This window comes from Zalophus californianus, chromosome 14 (genome assembly GCF_009762305.2).
Source record: "Zalophus californianus isolate mZalCal1 chromosome 14, mZalCal1.pri.v2, whole genome shotgun sequence".
Lineage (NCBI taxonomy): Eukaryota > Metazoa > Chordata > Mammalia > Carnivora > Otariidae > Zalophus > Zalophus californianus.
In genome coordinates, this window is record NC_045608.1 from 43,810,570 (window position 1) to 43,828,927 (window position 18,358).

The window sequence follows — 18,358 nt, forward strand, 5'->3', positions numbered from 1 at the left end:
ATTGGGAAAGAAAAAAAAAAAACAATCCTTACCTTGTTTCCTTTTCACCCATGATACATAATGGCCTGAAGAGCTAGACCTTCCCTGATGTGTTAACACTGCTTGTAAGTCATAGTATCCACAATTATTGGAGCCAATGTCTGAAGAAAGATGTAAATCCAACAATATTAGATAATGAAGAGACGTGATTTCTCCAGCTAGGTAGCAATAGGTTAGCCTATTATTAGAATTCAATAAGATACTACAGTTCAAAGTTAAGGATTTATGGAAGATATTTTAAGATGTATGATATTATTCATAGAACTACATCCTAAAAAGACTGATTTTTACTGTGTGTCTAATTAAGGTAAATTGTATTTTAAAAATCTGACTTTCTGGGGCACCTGGGTGGCTCAGATGGTTAAGTGTCTGCCTTCGGCTCAGGTCATGATCCCAGGGTACTGAGACTGAGCCCCACATCGGGCTCCCGGCTCAGCAGGGAGCCTGCTTCTCCCTCTCCCTCTGCCTCTCTATCTAATGAATAAATTTAAAAAAACCTTTAATTAAAAAAATGATTCTTTTTAAAAAAGCATATCTGAAAAAAAATAGAGAAGTGCCAAGACAATAATTTTACCTTAAACACACACACACAGTAACTCAATTGAAATGATTTTTTTTCCACTTACCATCAGCAAAAGAAAAAGGCTCATATTTAACTTCTTTCTGGGGACTACTCTTTTTGTCACTCTGAGAGGAAAAAAAATTAATTTTAAATCATGATACTGGAAATAAAATTTGTATTCTATTCAATAAATATTCTTTCCACAAATATTTAGTGACTACAATACAAAACACTACCTTACAAATTACTAAAACGATATAACTATAGTTAACACAAAACTGTAAACCCAAAGGAGCTATACTTCAACAATATACAATCTTGTATGCACAGTAACAGACCCTCTGATTCTAGGACCAACTATAAGCCTCTAAACCTACAGCATATCAGTGAATATAAGAGTACAAACAATGCTCTAGGGTAGGAAAGGAAAACCCAATTCTATATTTTTACCAAAATCCTATCAGACCACATAGGATTAAAAAAAAAAAAAGATACCTCAATGAAACAGAAAAGTGGAATTACTGCAACTAACATTAAACCTACTAAGACATGGCCACCTGCTCAAATGAACTGAATGAACTTAGCTTAAATGAGCTGAAATATTTAATTCAGCAAATATTTACCTAATATTGAAAGAGATGATTCACTATTTTAGACAAAGATCTTTGGTGGGAATTCCCTGCCTCAACCCATTTCAGTGTGTAATACAAAAAAATTAAACTTATCTAGGCATATGGGCACAAAGTTCTTGAAAACTATAATGGTAATGAACACAATGCAAGTAGTTTAAAGATCACTAGAGTGACAAGAAGTCAAAGGCTCCCACAACAAAAAAATGGCAATTAAGTCAACCATTCCTTTTTGTATTAAAATTTGACACCTAGAGTAACCATAGAAAAAGGCATACAAAGAAAAAGATCTTTAAAAAATTGTAGATAAGTCAAATTAGAATTCTATTATATGTTCAATAACCTAGAAGGCAATAAAAAGAAGTGAAAAACAGAACAAAGAGAAAGCAAAATATAACACAATTAACTAACAAATCAACTTACATTAAATGTAAATGGTCTAAATAAAGCAATAAGAGATTAACAGTGTATTAAAAAACACGACCAACTCTATGCTGTCTATAAGAAACTCTTCAAATATAATACAGGCAAATTTAAAGTAAAAGAATACAAAAAGACATCATGCAAACATTAACAAAAACAAAGCAGCATTGGCAATAGTATCAGAAAAGAAGACTTCAGAGTAAAGAAAACTACCAGGGACAGAGAGGGACGTTGCATAACATAAAACGGTCACTCCAGTGCTCGCTTCAGCAGCACATATAATAAAAGGGTCACTCCACTTAAGAATACTTAGCAATCCTAGGGCGCCTGGGTGGCTCAGTTGGTTAAGCAACTGCCTTCAGCTCAGGTCATGATCCTGGAGTCCCAGGATCGAGTCCCACATCAGGCTCCCTGCTCTGTGGGGAGTCTGCTTCTCCCTCTGACCCTCTTCCCTCTCGTGCTCTCTATCTCTCATTCTCTCTCTCTCAAATAAATAATAAAATAAAATCTTAAAAAAAAAAAAAAGAATACTTAGCAATCCTAAAGGTGTATGCACCAAATAACAGAGCTACAAAACATGCAAAGCAAAAGTGGACAGAACTGAATGGAGAAACACATAAAACCACAATTTTAGCTTCCTCACTCCTCTCACAAAAACTGATAGAACTAGACAGAAAAACAGCATGGGTTACAGGAACATGCAACACCACCATCAACCAACTGGATCTAATCAACATCTACAGAACATTCATTCCATTCAACAACCATAAAATGCAATTTTTTTTCCAAGTACCCACAGAACATATACCAAGATATATCACATCCTAAGCCATAAAGCAAACTTCAAATTTAAAGGAATTTAAATCACACAAGTGTGTTCTCTCACAATGAAATCAAACTAGAAGCAGTAACAGCAAGATAATAAATTTCCAAATATTTGGAAACTAAACAAGACACTTCTAAATAATCCAAATTCAAAGAGAAGTCCCATGGGAGATTTTTTTTTTTAAATACAAGGAATAGAGAGGTGTCTGGGTGGCTCAGTTGGTTAAGCATCTGCCTTCAGCTCAAGTCCTGATCCAAGTGGGGAATCTGTTTCTTCCTCTCCCTCAGCCCCTCCCCAACCCCTGGTCATGCTCTCACTCTTGTGCTCTCTCTCCATCTCAAATAAATAAAACCTTTAAAAAAAAAATTACAAGGAACAGAATGAAAATGAAAATACAATATAACAATTTGTAGGACAGAGTAAAAGCACTGCTGAGAGAGAATGTATAGCACTAAATGCATACATTAGGGAAAAGTTTGAAGTCAAAAATCTAAGCTCCCACAATTTAAGAACTAGAAAAAGGAGAACAAAATAAACCCCAAACAAGCAGAAGAGTAGAAATCATTAATATTACAGAAAAAGAGAAAAATCCATTTAGCCAGTTCTTTGAAAAGATCATAAAACTGACAATCCTCTAACAAGACAAAGGAAAAAAAAAAAAAGACAAATTACCAATATCAGGAATGAAACAGGGGACAGATATTACAGACCCTGCAGACATCAAAAATAAATAAATAAATACAAGGAACAACTCTACAACACAAAATTGACAAGCTAGATAAAACAGATCAATTCCATGAAAACAAAGTACCAAAACAAACCTAATATGAAATACATCATTTGAATAGCCCATAACTACAAAGGAAGTCAAATATTTAATTTAAAAATGCCTGGAAAAAAATCTCCAGGCTGCTTTTTTTCTACCAATGTTCTACCAAACCTTTAAAAAAGAATTAACACTAATTCTACACAATCTTTCAAAAAATAAAAGAAGAAAAAAAGAAACAGTTAATAAACCAGTTCAGCAAAGATCAATATACAAAAATCAATTACAAAGAATAATCTAAAAATGAAATTAAGAAAGCAATGCCATTTACTCAAACATCAAAAAAGAATAAAATACTTAAGAATAAAGTTAGCCAAAGTATAAGATTTATATACTATAAACTATAAAACATTGTTAAAAAATTAATTAAGATACAAATAAATACAAAGACATGAAGTTCATGGACTGCCGAGACTTAATGCTGTTAAAATAGCAATCCTTTCCAAATTATCTACAGATTCACTGCAATCCTATCAAAATTCCAATTGTTTTTTTTGAAGTAATACATAAGCTGATCCTAAAAAAATGGAAATACAAGGCATTCATAAGAGCCAAAACAACCTTGAAAAGAAGAACAGCTGAAAGGCTCATACTTTGTTACATCCTTACTACAAAATTACAGTAATCAAGACTGTGGTACTGGCATAAGGACAGATATAAAGACCTGTGGAATAAAACAGAGTCCAGATATATAGATCTCTATAGTCAACTGATTTTCTGCAAGGGTACCAAGACCATTCAGTGGGCAAAGAACAGGATATTCACACGCAATAGAATGAATTTGGATATGCACCTCATCCCACACACAAAAATTAACCCAAAACAGATCAAAAACCAGGGAAGAACTAAATGGGAAGAACTAAAACTTTAAAACTCTTATAAGAGAAACAGACATAAATCTTTGTGGCCTTTGACTAGGCAATGGTTTGTTAGATAAGACACCAAAAGAACAACCAAAGAAAAATACACTGGATTACCTAAAAATTAAAAACTTTTCCTCTGCAAAAGACCCTAAAAAAGATGAAAAGATAAAGACAAAGGCAAGGAGAAAATATATGATAGCCATGTATCTGACAAAGGATTAGTATTTATAATATAAAGAACTCTCAAAATTCAAGAGTGAAAAATAGCACAATTAGAAAATGAATAGACAAGAAGAAACATTTCACCAAAGAGGATATACAAATGGCAAATAAATACATGGAGACACACTCAACATTATTAGCCATTAGGAAAAAGCAAATTAAAAACCACAGTGAGATATCACTGCAAACCTATCAAATGGCTAAAATAGGGCACCTGGGTGGCTCAGATGGTTAAGCCTTCAGCTCAGGTCATGATCCCAGAGTCCTGGGATCGGGTCCTGCATCGGGCTCCCTGCTCCTTGGGAGCCTGCTTCTCCCTCTGCCTCTCTCTCTGTCTCTCATGAATAAATAAATAAAATCTTTAAAAAAAAACAAACAAAAAACAAAAAAAAACAAATGGCTAAAATAAAGAATACTGACATCACCAAATTCTAGCAAGAATGCACAAAGTGGATCAGTCATATACTGCTAATGAGCATTTAAAATGGTATAGTCCCTATGGAAAACCTTTGACAGTTTCTTTAAAAATTAAATATACTACTATCATGCAATCTAGCAATTATACTACTGGGTATTTATTTCCAGAGAAATGAAAAGTTATGTGTACACTAAAACTGGTACATGAGGGGCACCTGGGTGACTCAGTCGGTTAAGCATCTGCCTTCGGCTTAGGTCATGATCCCAGGGTCCTGGGATCGAGTCCCACATCAGGCTCCCTGCTCAGCAGGGAGTTTGCTTCTCCCTCTCTCTCTGCCCCTCCCCCTGGCTCATGCTTTTTCTCTCAGATGATAAATAAAAAATCTTTAAAAAAAAAAATGGTACATGAATACATATAGCAACTTTATTCAAAATAAATGAAACTAGAAACAATCCAGCTGTCCTTCAATAGCTGAATGGTTGAGCAAAATATGGTATATGCATAATGGAATACTATTTAGCAACAAAAAAGAAGGAACTACTGCTATACAAAATAACCTGGACTAATTTCCTGAGAATTATGTATGCTGAGAAAAGAAAATCCCAAAAAGTTATATATGATAGGATTCCATTTATACAGTATATATATAGTATATGTATAATATAGTATTATATATATATATATTCCATTTCATGTCTTAAAATGACAAAACTACAGAAATGGAGAAACAGGTTAACAGTTGCTAGGAACTGAAGAGGAGGCAGGGGCCAAAGGAAAGTGGGTTTGTCTACAAAGGGGCAGTATGTGGAATTTTTGTAGTGATGAGAATGTACTGTATCTAGACCGCATCAAAGTCAATATCCAAGTTGTGATACTGTGTTATTATTTTGCAAGCTATTACCACAGGGGAAACGGTAAAAGGTACCTGGATCTCTTCATATTATTTCTTTTTTTTTTAAAGATTTTATTTATTTGACAGAGAGAGAGAGAGTGCACTCACAAGCAGGGGGAGTGGCAGGCAGGGGGAGGAGAAGCAGGGAGCTGAGCAGGGAGCCTGATGCGGGGCTCAATCCCAGGACACTGGGATTACGACCTGAACAGAAGGCAGTCACTTAATGCACTGAGCCACCCAGATGCCCCTCTTCATATTATTTCTTATAAATGCATGTGATTCTACAATTATCTCAAAATAAATTTTAATGTTTAAAAAAACTAACACACGCACTACACACACACAGTAATTTGCAGAATTTAAATTTGATATATAATATCACACTGGAAATATTTCTAGTTATCAGGAAAGATCTTTTTCATTGTGGAAAAAAAAAATCCAACAGTTCAGCTGTACCCTATCTGAACCTAAAATAATACAACTTATTAAATACAAAGTTTCCTCAGGTTGTGATTTTAGCAGCTACAGCAGGCATACAAGCAGCACTTATTAAAAGATACAATTTATCACACCAGTCAGAATGGCTAAAATTAACAAGTCAGGAAACAGATGTTGGCGGGATGTGGAGAAAGGGGAAGCCTCCTACACTGTTGGTGGGAATGCAAGCTGGTGCAGCCACTCTGGAACACAGGATGGAGGCTCCTCAAAAAGTTGAAAATAGAGCTACCCTACAACCCAGCAACAGCAATACTAGGTATTTACCCAAAGGATACAAAAAGACAGATTCGAAGGGACACGTGCATCCTGATGTTGACAGCAGCACCATCAACAATAGCCAAACTATGGAAAGAGCCCAAATGTCCATCGACTGATGAATGGATAAAGACGTGTGTACACACACACGCGAATATTACTCAACCAGCAAAAAGAACGAAATCTTGCCATTTGCAATGACATGGATGGAGCTAGAGTGTATTACACTAAGTGAAGTCAGTCAGTCAGAGAAAGACAAATACCATATGATTTCACTCATATGGAGTTTAAGAAACAAAACAGATAAACATGGGGGGGGGAAGAGAGAGAGAAAGGGAAATAAACAATAAAAGACTCTTAACCATACAGAACAAATGGAGAGTTGTTGGAGCAAGGCAGGTGGGGGATGGGCTAGATGGCAATGGGCATTAGAGGGGCACTTGTTATGATGAGCACTGGGTGTCGTATGTAAGTGATGAATCACTGAATTCTACTCCTGAAACCAATATTGTACTCTATGTTAACTAACTTGAATTTAAATAAAAATTAAATACAAAATTAAAAAGATACAACTTATTTGTCACTATAGGCATAGATGAGCCAATATTCTATACCACTAATTCCATCTAAAAATAGAAATAACTCCATGACTTACAAGGAAAATAAAATACACTGAAAAGACTAGACAACACTTTATGTGAAATGCTTTGAGGAGATAAATATAAAAGAAATATAGGCTACAGATATCCAGGAAAAAAGAAAATATTAAGCTTACTCTACCATAAAGGGCCTATTTACCATAACTAGAGTTCTTTTTCTTATGCTAAAATACACCTAAAACTTTGTATATGTGCTAAATAAAATAAAGGTTCATCCATTTTTACTAAGAGATTAACAAAGTAATTACTAAGAGATTAACAGTAATTGTTGAACACTGATTAAATCAGCAATAAGAACCTACTGTCTTTGGCTGCTGATTCACTTTTTTATCTTCTAGATCCTTAAATTTTGTTCGAAAAGAGACCATTTTCTCCTGAAGTTCTGGGGTACACAGTTCATACACATCCAACATAAGAGGAAATTTAACATCCTATATACAAACCAAAAAGAAAGAATATGTGTAAACACCCTTATAAAGGTACTTATTTAAAATATCTATCATACTTTTATAGTAGTACTTTCATAATTCAAATGAAGTTGAAAATAAAATTCATAAAAATCACTTGCAAATCTATGCAGCTGAAAACATCATAGTGCTTATTTTCAATGTGGTCCCAACTTTTTTTTTTTTTTTTTTTAAATAGCTCCATGCCCAGTGTGGGGCTTGAATTCATGACCCTAAGATCAAGAGTCAGGGGGGGCACCTGGTTGGCTCAGTTGCTTAAGCATCAGCCTTCAGCTCAGGTCATGATCCCAGGAGTCCTGGGATGGAGCTCCACATCGGGCTCCCTGCTCAGCGGGGAGTCTGCTTCTCCCTCTCCCTCTGCCTCCTCCTCCCCGCTGCTCATGCTCTGTCTCTGTCTCTCACTCTCTCTGTAAAATACATAAATAAAATCTTAAAGAGTCGCATGCTCTACTGACTGAGCCAACCAGGCACCTGGTTCTAACTTTTTAAGATTAAAAACATTTGTTTAGCTTTTTTTTCCAATTAAACCCAAGACTCTGACCACAGAAGAGTCACCAAATTTATATGACAAAAGAAGCATTTCAGAAACACAGCACAACAGTTGCTGTGAAAATAATGGATACCTAAAACTGACAATGGAATCAATTTACAAATGGGGTCACTTAATGACTTTTGTAATTCGAAATACACCTTTACAAAGAAATAATAGTGATACGGTTCAAAACTAATATTAATACATAAAGTTAACATTGTAAATACTCCAACTACATTTAACCTTATCATATGACAGTGAGTATATTTGTGTTTTTTGGGTTTTTTGGGGTTTTTTTATTTCTTATTGTTATGTTAATCCCCATATATTACATCATTAGTTTTTGATGTAACAGTAAGTATATTTGAAAGTGTATTATGAATTTCAGGTCAAGAGGATAGAATTATAGACACCTCTCCCAGGGATCACGGACTGTGGATATGTAGCAGAGCTACAGTTCTACAGAACAGCTACATCATAAGGCTGGCTCTTACTCAAGAGATTACAACTACAGCACGAGAGAGTGCAGCATGCCTCCTACCCCACACTTCCATCCTCTAAACCTGCTGGGGTCAGTATCTGTGGAGTTGAGGATCTGGTCTAGAGCAGGATTTCTGGGGAGTGGAGGGCATCCATCAGAACTAATTGGGAATCTTATGAAAAATTTTTAGGACTTCAGGTCCTACTTAATCAACTGCTAGGGGTGGGCTGGTAGTGAAAGTCAGGCATGTGTATGATTTAAAATAAAAAGGACAGGGGCGCCTGGTGGCTCAGTCAGTTACGCGTCTACCTTCAGCTCAGGTCATGATCCCAGAGTCCTAGGATCGAGTCCCACATGGGTCTCTTGCTCAGCAGAGAGCATGCTTCTCCCTCTGCCTCCTGCTCTCCCTGCTTGTGCATGCTGTCCCTCTCTCTAACAAACAAATAAAAATCTTAAAAAAAAAGAACCACTTGTCTAATGTTAATAACGTCCCTACTTACAATATTTCAAAGAAAGTTTATCCCTAAAGGAAGAAAGAAACCTATTGTGAATTGGGGATTGCCGTCAAAGAATTACAATATTTTATTATACTGAAGTTCATTACTAACCTTAAGAACTTTAGCATTCACAGATTCCTTCTCTTTATAAAAAAATCGAACCATCTGAATTGTCAAGTAAGCAGGTAGTCGGCTGATCTTAGACTGAGGGGAAAGAAAATGCAAGAAATCCTATCACATGCAAATACCACAGAAGTTTTTAATGTTTGGTAAAAAAACAAAGACTGCATAAAATTAACTAACTGAAACCTTTCATCAAAATGGATTCAAATTCAAAAGGAATGCAAAACTTACAGATTTGATATATAAAGCATTTCTTTGCAATGTTGGAGACTGTTTAGTGATTTCTTCCTGAAGTCGCTAAAAAAAGAACAGAAGACCAAACGTTTTTAGTTTTAAAGTATTTTTTCTGCAATATAGAATCACACTTTTTTTAAAGTAAGCTCTACAGCCAAAGTGGGGCTTTAACTGATGACCTCGAGGATCAAGAGTTGCATGCCAGCCAGGTGCCCCTAGAATCACATTTTTAATTCTTTTAAAAATTAGTACTCCTTAATAGACAATATACGTCAATGGATTCATGCCACTGAAAAATAATTTCAATGAAGACAATGTAGGAAGGCTTTTAGATACGATTCAGTCCTTAAAAGGTATCAATTTATACTGGTGTGAACTCCTCAGAATGTAAATAATGTCTGAAGTTTTAAATTGTGACCCAAATGTTGCTCAGATTCTGAGTTTACACTGTAAAAAAGCCTTTATGGCTTCTGCCTACATACAGATTATTAGAATACTCACACAGGAGGACAATTATGAGAATGTAGGAAACCCCTGTTCTTTATCCTTTATGTATAAAAGCCTTCTAGAGCCAATTGTTCTCAAATTTGAGAAAAGTCATCACAAAGAAAACCTGTTAATCTAACAAATGTGGAAAAGCCTTTAGCCACTATACATATCTTAACCATCATGTCTGCCTTTCCATTTTTTACAGCCTATGTGACACTGAGCAAGACAGTTATCCCCTCTGGGCATCACATAGAAATGATGATAATATCTATATCATAGTGCTGTTGTGAGAACTACATAAGTTAGTACATGTAAAAAAACATGGACAACCATTTTGCATACATTCTACATTCAATGAATTCAATAAGCTACTATTTCTAATATTAAAAAAAGCACAACTAATGTGCTCTGCTTTGTAAGAACATTAATACACAAGAAATTAGAGTTAAAAATCTACTGTTAATGTTCACTATAAGCATGTTACTTGTGTAAAAAAATTTTTTTTAATTTCCAAAAATTACTAATCTCATTACAGAAGGAATCACCATCCATGTAGCTTTTTAACATTTAATCAAGTTTGTTCGACAGCAAAAGGGTAAAGAAATATGGAACCAAATTACTCTAGAATAATCAGAACAAATGATGATAAAGCATCTAAACAATGGGCAAGACAATACATCTCATAAATACATGCTTTTCAAGAACACATATCTGGTGTGATGTTATTCGTCAGGTAAGCTATACATATTATCACCAATCCACTATCACCTAGAAGCTCCAAGTACATTTAGTTTTTCTGGAATTTTATAAAATTATGAAGAAAAAAATATCATCCTGAAGAGTCCCTGCCAAAACATTCCATTCAATACTCTCCAATTACATTTATGTTTCATGTTCTGATGTCCTGAAATTTGCACATCATAATTTGTTATAGGACTCTCAGGGGTTAGCCATTATTTTTAAGCTTTTAAAATGAACTTCTCTCAAAAGCCAGTATGCCTCACTACACTCCCCCTCAGTATCACAGGACAGAGAATATTACTTTCTCTCTTTGCCTCTTATGTATTTACCAACCACTCCCCTAACTGATCTTACCCCAAGTTGTAGATGGGAACTCCCTGATGACAAATTATCTTGTTTATCAATGCACTCCCTGCCCCAATTCATTGCCTATCCTTCAAAACATGTACATATTTCCCAAACCATATCAAAGTACTAAATTAGCAAGCAAAACTTATATTTTATCAATCGGCTCATTAGAGTGCATTCTGTAGTATGAAACTGGGGAAAGAGTACTAACTGGCGAATGAGAGAATCAAGTTCTAGACACAGCTCTGTGACAAAGCAATGAAGTCACTTACATTCCAGGGCCTCAGGTGCAATACTGGTGCAAAGGCAGAGGGCCTACGTGGCCTGATTTACACAGTACAATCCCAGTTGATACCTCATCATTACTAATAAATTCTCATTATAATACCCTCAGAGGCCTCCTGCAAGCCTCTGGTCACAACACTTCTGTCTACCTATCAATACACAATCTTGTGTCATGTGTGTTTCTATTTAATGATAACTCTGTCTTCACAGCCAACTATACTATAACCCATCCCTAAATGAAGCTTATCTAACAAACATTATTTTCTCCTTAAGGCTTATCTAATAAACATTCACACACAGCCTTCTCAGGCTTAGAACACTAGATAGCACTTCAGCACTATGCCTGAAGGCCATTTTAAACAGCAAATCAACAAAAAGCACAAAATTGCAGAAAGTTGTGGTACTAAAATTACAGTAAAAGGACACTTGTTAACAGTATGAGTTGAAACAAGAAGGGAGAGCATCACTTTTTTGGACCTCAGGTGAGACTGTGTCTGGCAACTCAAAACTTTTGCCACTCGGAACATGTCTACAAATGACCATGAAAGCACCAAGTACTGTTGTTACAGTTACAAATAAATTTTAGCAAGTAGATACACCTGCAAATAGAGAATCTATTTATAATGAGGATCAACTGTAACTGATCTTACCAATTTAAGTCCTGTAAAAAGATACTTGACTTCTTGATTGATAAAACAGCTAAGTTGAAGTTGATTTTCCTTTCCTTTAGTGACCTCTTCTTCTTCAGATTCTGTACATTTCATGCTTTGAGAAATAAGATAAGGAATATACCAACAGGTAATCAATCTGCGCTAATATAATAAATTGTATGTTGAATAAAATAAATTATCCTAATGGTATTAAGATTAATAGCATCAATATTTGCAAATGATATCTGATAAAGGGTTAGTATCCAAAATATATAAAGAACTTATATGACACCAAAATAATAATTCAATTAAAAAAATGGGCAGAAGACATAAAGAGAACTGACACTTCTCCAAAGACATATAGATGACCGACACTCGAACGGATGCTCAACGTCATTCATCCTCAAGGAAATGCAAATCAAAACCACAATGTCACCTCACACCTGTCAGAATGGCTAAAATCAAAAACACAAAAAACAAGTGTTAGGGGCCCCTGGGTGGCTTGGTTGGTTAAACATCTGACTCTTGATTTCAGCTCAGGTCATGATCTTGGGAGTTCTGAGATTGAGCCCCATGTCAGGCTCTGCCACTGGACATGGAGCCTACTTAAGATTCTCCCTCTCCCTCTCCCCCACCCCAACCTCTCTCTTTAAAAAAAAAAAAAAAATATGAAAAGACATATGCACCCCTGTGTTTAATTACAGCATTATTTACAATAGCCAAATTATGGAAGCAACCCGTGTCCATCAACAGATGAATGGATAAAGATCATGGGGGGTATATACAATGGAATATTATTCAGTCATAAAAAAGAATGAAATCTTGCTATTTACAACAACATGGATGGATCCAAGGTGTATAATGCTAAGTGAAATAAGTCAGAGAAAGATTAATACCATATGATTCCATTCTCAACAAGAATGAAGGAGGTGGGTGGGGGATGGGTGAAATAGGTATTGGGAATTAAGAGTACACTGATTGTGATGAGCACTGAGTAATGTATGGAACTGTTGAATCATTATATTGTATATCTGAAACTAATATAACACTGTATATTAACCATACTGGAATTAAAAGAATTAATTAGCATCGTTCACTGGTATTTTAAATATTTTGGTTCCCCACATTTGTCTCAACATAAAGTGCTTCATGCACTTACCAACAATATGAGTAATGAATAAAAAAGGATAAACTCTAAAAAAATATAAGCTGGTACTTACACAGTCTTAAAATGGTTTTAACACAAAGATATATAAACAGAAATCTTTCAGTTTCTACCCATGACCTAGAAAATAGTCCTCCTCTGAATTCACGTTTTATGAATTGGTTCAATCTCATGTATATAATCTGGCTGATATACTCTTTCATACAATTAAAAATTAATTCCCTATGAAGTGAATTAATGAGGCTGACTCTGCTAAAGATATTCTTAGGAAAAAATAATACCCTTAAAGTGTACATTTATGTAAACTTTAGGATTACTCTGATGAGGTATTTTTCCAAATTCCTAAAGTTTCATTTTATCTTTTAGGCATAAAAGCCTCTGAAGATTTTTTCTACATACCCCACCAACCACTCCAATCAGTCAACAATGTTACTGATACCAATTCACTTCTACTAAGTTATGAGTAGTCTCTACAAATCTTGGCTCATAAGGATACGTAGTTTCAAACTCAACTCCGAAGAACTGATCAATTAAACTTTTCTTTTTAGAAGGTGTCACTGCTGATGCAGATGAAGAATCTGTCTGCAAAAATTAAAATGAAATAAAAATTCCAATTTCACTTCATATAGGTACTAATGTATATTTTTCCTCACACAATCCAGTTTAGTAAATACATATTTTAAGCTTTTTAAAATGTAATCCCTTTCTGTAAAATCCTTCTACTGTTCAAAAAACATTACCAAAAGACCACAGATGCTCAATAATATCAATTAAGTTTAATAAATAATACAATAAATTCAAGCGTCAGATGCAAGCTTTCAAATTCCAACTACGGATTGAGCATCTAAAGTATTCAAGTACATGTCTATTAGGATGAATTTATTTCAAGTTTTGGGGCCGGGGGGGTATACTTATCAAGGTATAATGAAAATCTATAATCACAAACATGTCAATTACCTCTTTAACAGAATCATCCTCTATGGCTTCCAATTTCTGTTGCAATACACGCATCATTTGTATCCAACATTCATTAGCATCCTGTAATTTAAAAATGACAAAAGTAAATAATCCTGGCTGTTGATACTGTTTTATCTACAAAATCCTTCCAAAAGAACTGCTGTTTCCTTAGGGAAGGGGAAGAAAGCTGTTTTTTTTTTTAATTTAAAAATATTAAGTCAAATTAGATATTATAGGATCTTCAAAACAGTGAGGATTCGAGAATATTCATTCATTCAAGAGATGTTTACTGAGCTCCTCCTTATGCTAACCACTGTTTTATTTTTATTTTTTCATGTTATGTTAATCACCATACATTACATCATTAGTTTTTGATGTAGTGTTCCATGATTCACTGTTTGCGTATAACACCCAGTGCTCCATGCAGTATGTGCCCTCTTTAATACCCATTACCAGGCTAACACCCACCCCCACCCCCCCACTCCCCTCCCCTCTAGAACCCTCAGTTTGTTTCTCAGAGTCCATAGTCTCTCATGGTTCGTCTCCCCCTCCAATTCCCCCCCCTTCATTCTGCCCTTCCTGCTATCCTCTTTTTTAGACACATAGCAGTAACCAACACAGAAAAAGTTCTCAATGGGGACATAAACAAAATATAACAAATTCATCTAAAGAGAAGAGTTATGAATTAAAAAAAGCAATACAGGAGCAGAAAGTGATGAGGGGAAAGAAGTGTGCTATTTCAATAGGATAGTCAAGAAAACTTCTGTGATGCCTTGACATTTGAGCTACGAGACCGGAAAGAGGTGAGGAAGCAAACCATGCACTTATCTGAGAGCCACAGAAATAAGAGCAAAGACCCTGCGAAAGAGGATACTGAAGGGTTTAAAAAATAACCAGGAAGCCAGTGTGTCTGAGAGCCAAAGAAGTAAGCAAGGGGGAGAGTGGCACATGAGGAGCTCAGATAGGAAGCCAGGGGCTAGATTATTCAGGACAGGGAAAGAAAATCACTAGAGGTAACGAACAAGGGACCAACATAATCCTGTTTACATTTTATAAAGGACTCTGGAGGCTGTGTGGAGAAACACTGCAGGACAAAAACAGAAGCAAGGTAATAGTTAACAGACCACTCTAGGCCAGAAACAATGATGTTGTGAACTAGAAAGGACTGATAATTGGGAGTATGTTTGGAAATACAAATAAACATGGTTAAGTGTACAGCACCTAGGTTTTACATTTACAAAATGAAAACCACAGAACCTTGCCCTGTTTACCTGCTGAAGATATTGTCCTTGTTCACCCTTCTCTGCAAACTGTGGAAAAGCCATGTGCAAAAACTGCAGTAGAATAATAGGTGGAATACTAGAAGAAGTTTTATCCATGGAATCAAACAAATCTCTAAGGGCTTAAAAACAAAGCAAACACTGCTTTAATAAATGTGACATATTTAATACATGTTACTGTAAATTAATTCTAGATTAATACAAACAAAACTGCTGAGGAATATTTTTAAGCGTATCTACTCCTTTTGTAGTTGTCAAATTCCCAATAAGATTTGTTTTTAAATCTTGAAGAACTGACCAGACTTTATAACGTAATCACTAACTATGAACAACTTCTGAGTCCTGCCCCTCAGTCTCTCTCCTTGCCAGCCTTTGTCTCCCAAACAAAGCAGGGCATATTCATTCACCAGAGAAAACACATAACCTCTGTCTAGGGATCAAATAGGCTAATGTTACTGCTCTGTTACTATGCCATTATCAGGCCATCAGGTTACCACGCTCAACCCACCTCCCTTTAAGCCTGTACTTGGTTCCCATCTACTCAACTCTGAAATTTTAAAATCTGTTAAACATACTTCCTGACTCTAGTGAGAGCTAAAAACCTTCTTCAAAATCTTTCCTTCACTGTCCTCTCTCACCTTCATAAATCTCATGCTCATAGACTCAGCCCCGCTCTGGACGTTCAGAATACTTTTCCTCTGCTGGCTTCCTAGCTATCACACCTTGCCCTTACCTCATGTATGGCAAAATTCTAGTCTAGCCTAGCTTGACTTATTTTGTTAGCTAATATGTAAAATGTTATCTACCATTATTATACAAACTGAAGCCCAGCAAATATTATATCCCAACACAAAGCCAGTGTTTAATAAAATGTTCCCAAATAAATCAACTAAACATGGTGTTTAAAAATATTTTTAGGGGGCACCTGGATGGCTCAGTCATTAAGTGTCTGCCTTCGGCTCAGGTAATGATCCCAGGGTCCTGGGATCGAGCCTCACATCGGGCTCCCTGCTCAATGGAGAGCCTGCTTCTCCTTCTCCCTTTGCAGCTCCCACTGCTTGTGTGCATGTGTGCTCTCTCTCTGACAGATAAAAAAAACTTTAAAAAAAAATTTGGGGGGGAGGGACAGCTAAAAATCACGTTATCTACCAATCTAATGTTTCTTAAAATAAAAAAGGCTAAATTGTAATAACACTTTAAGGTACACATTACTCAAAATAAATGATTTAAGATTTAACATATCCCATAAAGAGAGCATCTCAAAGTATTTCATTAGTTTGAAATAAAGTCAAAAATGCACTCACTGTATATTAAAAGAGACTAGTAGGACATGACAACCTGCAATCAATATGTGATCCTAAACTGGCTCCCAAAGCAAAAAAGAAAAACAACTTTATAATGGGCAATATTGGGTCAACTGCCAAAATATAAGTAGTTTGTATTTTAGAGTACTTTATCCATGTTAAACTCCTAGATTTTGAAAAATGGTAATTTTCTTGTGGTTATCAATGTACTTATACTTGGGAAATACATACTGAAGTATTTAGGAATAAGACAGGATGTCTGTACCTTACTCTCAAATGGTTCAGAAAATAAAGAACATGGTTATAGAGAATGATGAACCAGATGTGACAAAAAGTTAATAACTGGTGAATCCTTGGAACTGTTCTTATAATTTAGCACAAAATAAAATTTAAAAATGAAGAACAGTATCTTTCATCCCTTCACTACAAGACTCATAGGATACTGGAGAATTGCTGAAATTCTGAGTCACTCTCAGATACACAAGCAATCAAGTAAACTAGATATAAGTGATATTTTTCTCATTAAAAACTTCAACAAATAAATCTAGTTTCAGGAAACAAAGGTCAAAGGAAAATCTCTAACTCCAAATGACACAGAGAAACCTACTGTTTATAGTATTACAAATTAACAGCTGACAATGAGATACCACTTCACACCCCTAGGCTGGTTATAATCAAAGACAGACAATACCAAGTATTATCAAGAGAAATTGGAACCCTCATTCATGGGAGAAATATAAAATGATGCCAACTGCTTTGGAAAACAGTCTGGCAGTTCCTCAAAAGGTTAAATATAGTTACCATATGACCGAGCAATTCCACTCCCAGATACATACCCAAGAGAAATAAAAACATTATGTCCACAGAAATGCTTGCACAAGTTTTCAGCAATATTTGTAATAGTCAGAAAGTGGAAACCACCCAAATGTCTATCAAGGATGAAAGGACAAATGGAATGTGATATATCCACAACAGAATCTCATTCAGCAATAAAAAGGAATAAAGTACTAATACATACTACAATGTGAATGAACCTTGAAAACATTCTAAGTAAAAGAAGCCAGTCAAAAAAGACCACATACTGTATAATTCCATTTATGTCAAAAGTCTAGAATAGGCAAATATATGGAGACTGACGGTAGATTAGTGGTTGCATAGGGCTGGGAGTGGTGAGAAGAAAATAGGATGAGTGCTAAATGTTACAGTTTCTTTTTCAAGTTGATGAAAACTTTCTAAAATTGACTGTGGTGATGGCTGCATAGCTCTGCATATACTAAAAGACAATGAATTGTACACTTTAAGTGGGTAAATTATATGGGCTATGAATTATATCTCAATAAAATTGTTAACCCCTGCCCCCAAGAAGGCATGGCTATAAAAATACCCTATCGACCTAACCCTTAAGAGTATTCATTTGTAAAACTAGCCCAAAACAAATGGGGACAGAATACATGGTCCCATGCAATGAAGAAATAAGTTATTTCTAGCCTTTAAGAATTTCAGTTTCTCCTAATACCTCATTCATGATATCCTTACACTAAGACTCTCTCTTATAATGATTGCATCAACTACAATAAAATCTATCTCTGGATGTCCCCAGAGATATATTTTACTAATAGAACCCAAAGCCAAAATTAACTTTAATCCAAAAACATCCAGACTGTTTTTCAGAAAAGACAGATATCATTGGTTT

General features: G+C 35.4%; 1 protein-coding gene across 2 annotated transcripts in view; it reads right to left on the reverse strand.

Moving 5' to 3' along the window:
• The window catches only part of USP14 (ubiquitin specific peptidase 14), a 47,947-nt gene that overhangs the window by 3,270 nt on the left and 26,319 nt on the right, over nt 1-18,358 (reverse strand). For both annotated transcript variants that reach the window (XM_027575285.1, XM_027575286.1), the window contains 9 exons: nt 15,353-15,483; nt 14,082-14,162; nt 13,621-13,706; nt 11,960-12,074; nt 9,444-9,509; nt 9,201-9,293; nt 7,415-7,543; nt 666-726; nt 33-140 (listed from right to left, as the gene is read on the reverse strand). In XM_027575285.1, coding sequence (XP_027431086.1) covers nt 33-140; nt 666-726; nt 7,415-7,543; nt 9,201-9,293; nt 9,444-9,509; nt 11,960-12,074; nt 13,621-13,706; nt 14,082-14,162; nt 15,353-15,483 — 870 coding nt within the window. The remainder of the gene's footprint in view (nt 1-32; nt 141-665; nt 727-7,414; nt 7,544-9,200; nt 9,294-9,443; nt 9,510-11,959; nt 12,075-13,620; nt 13,707-14,081; nt 14,163-15,352; nt 15,484-18,358) is intronic.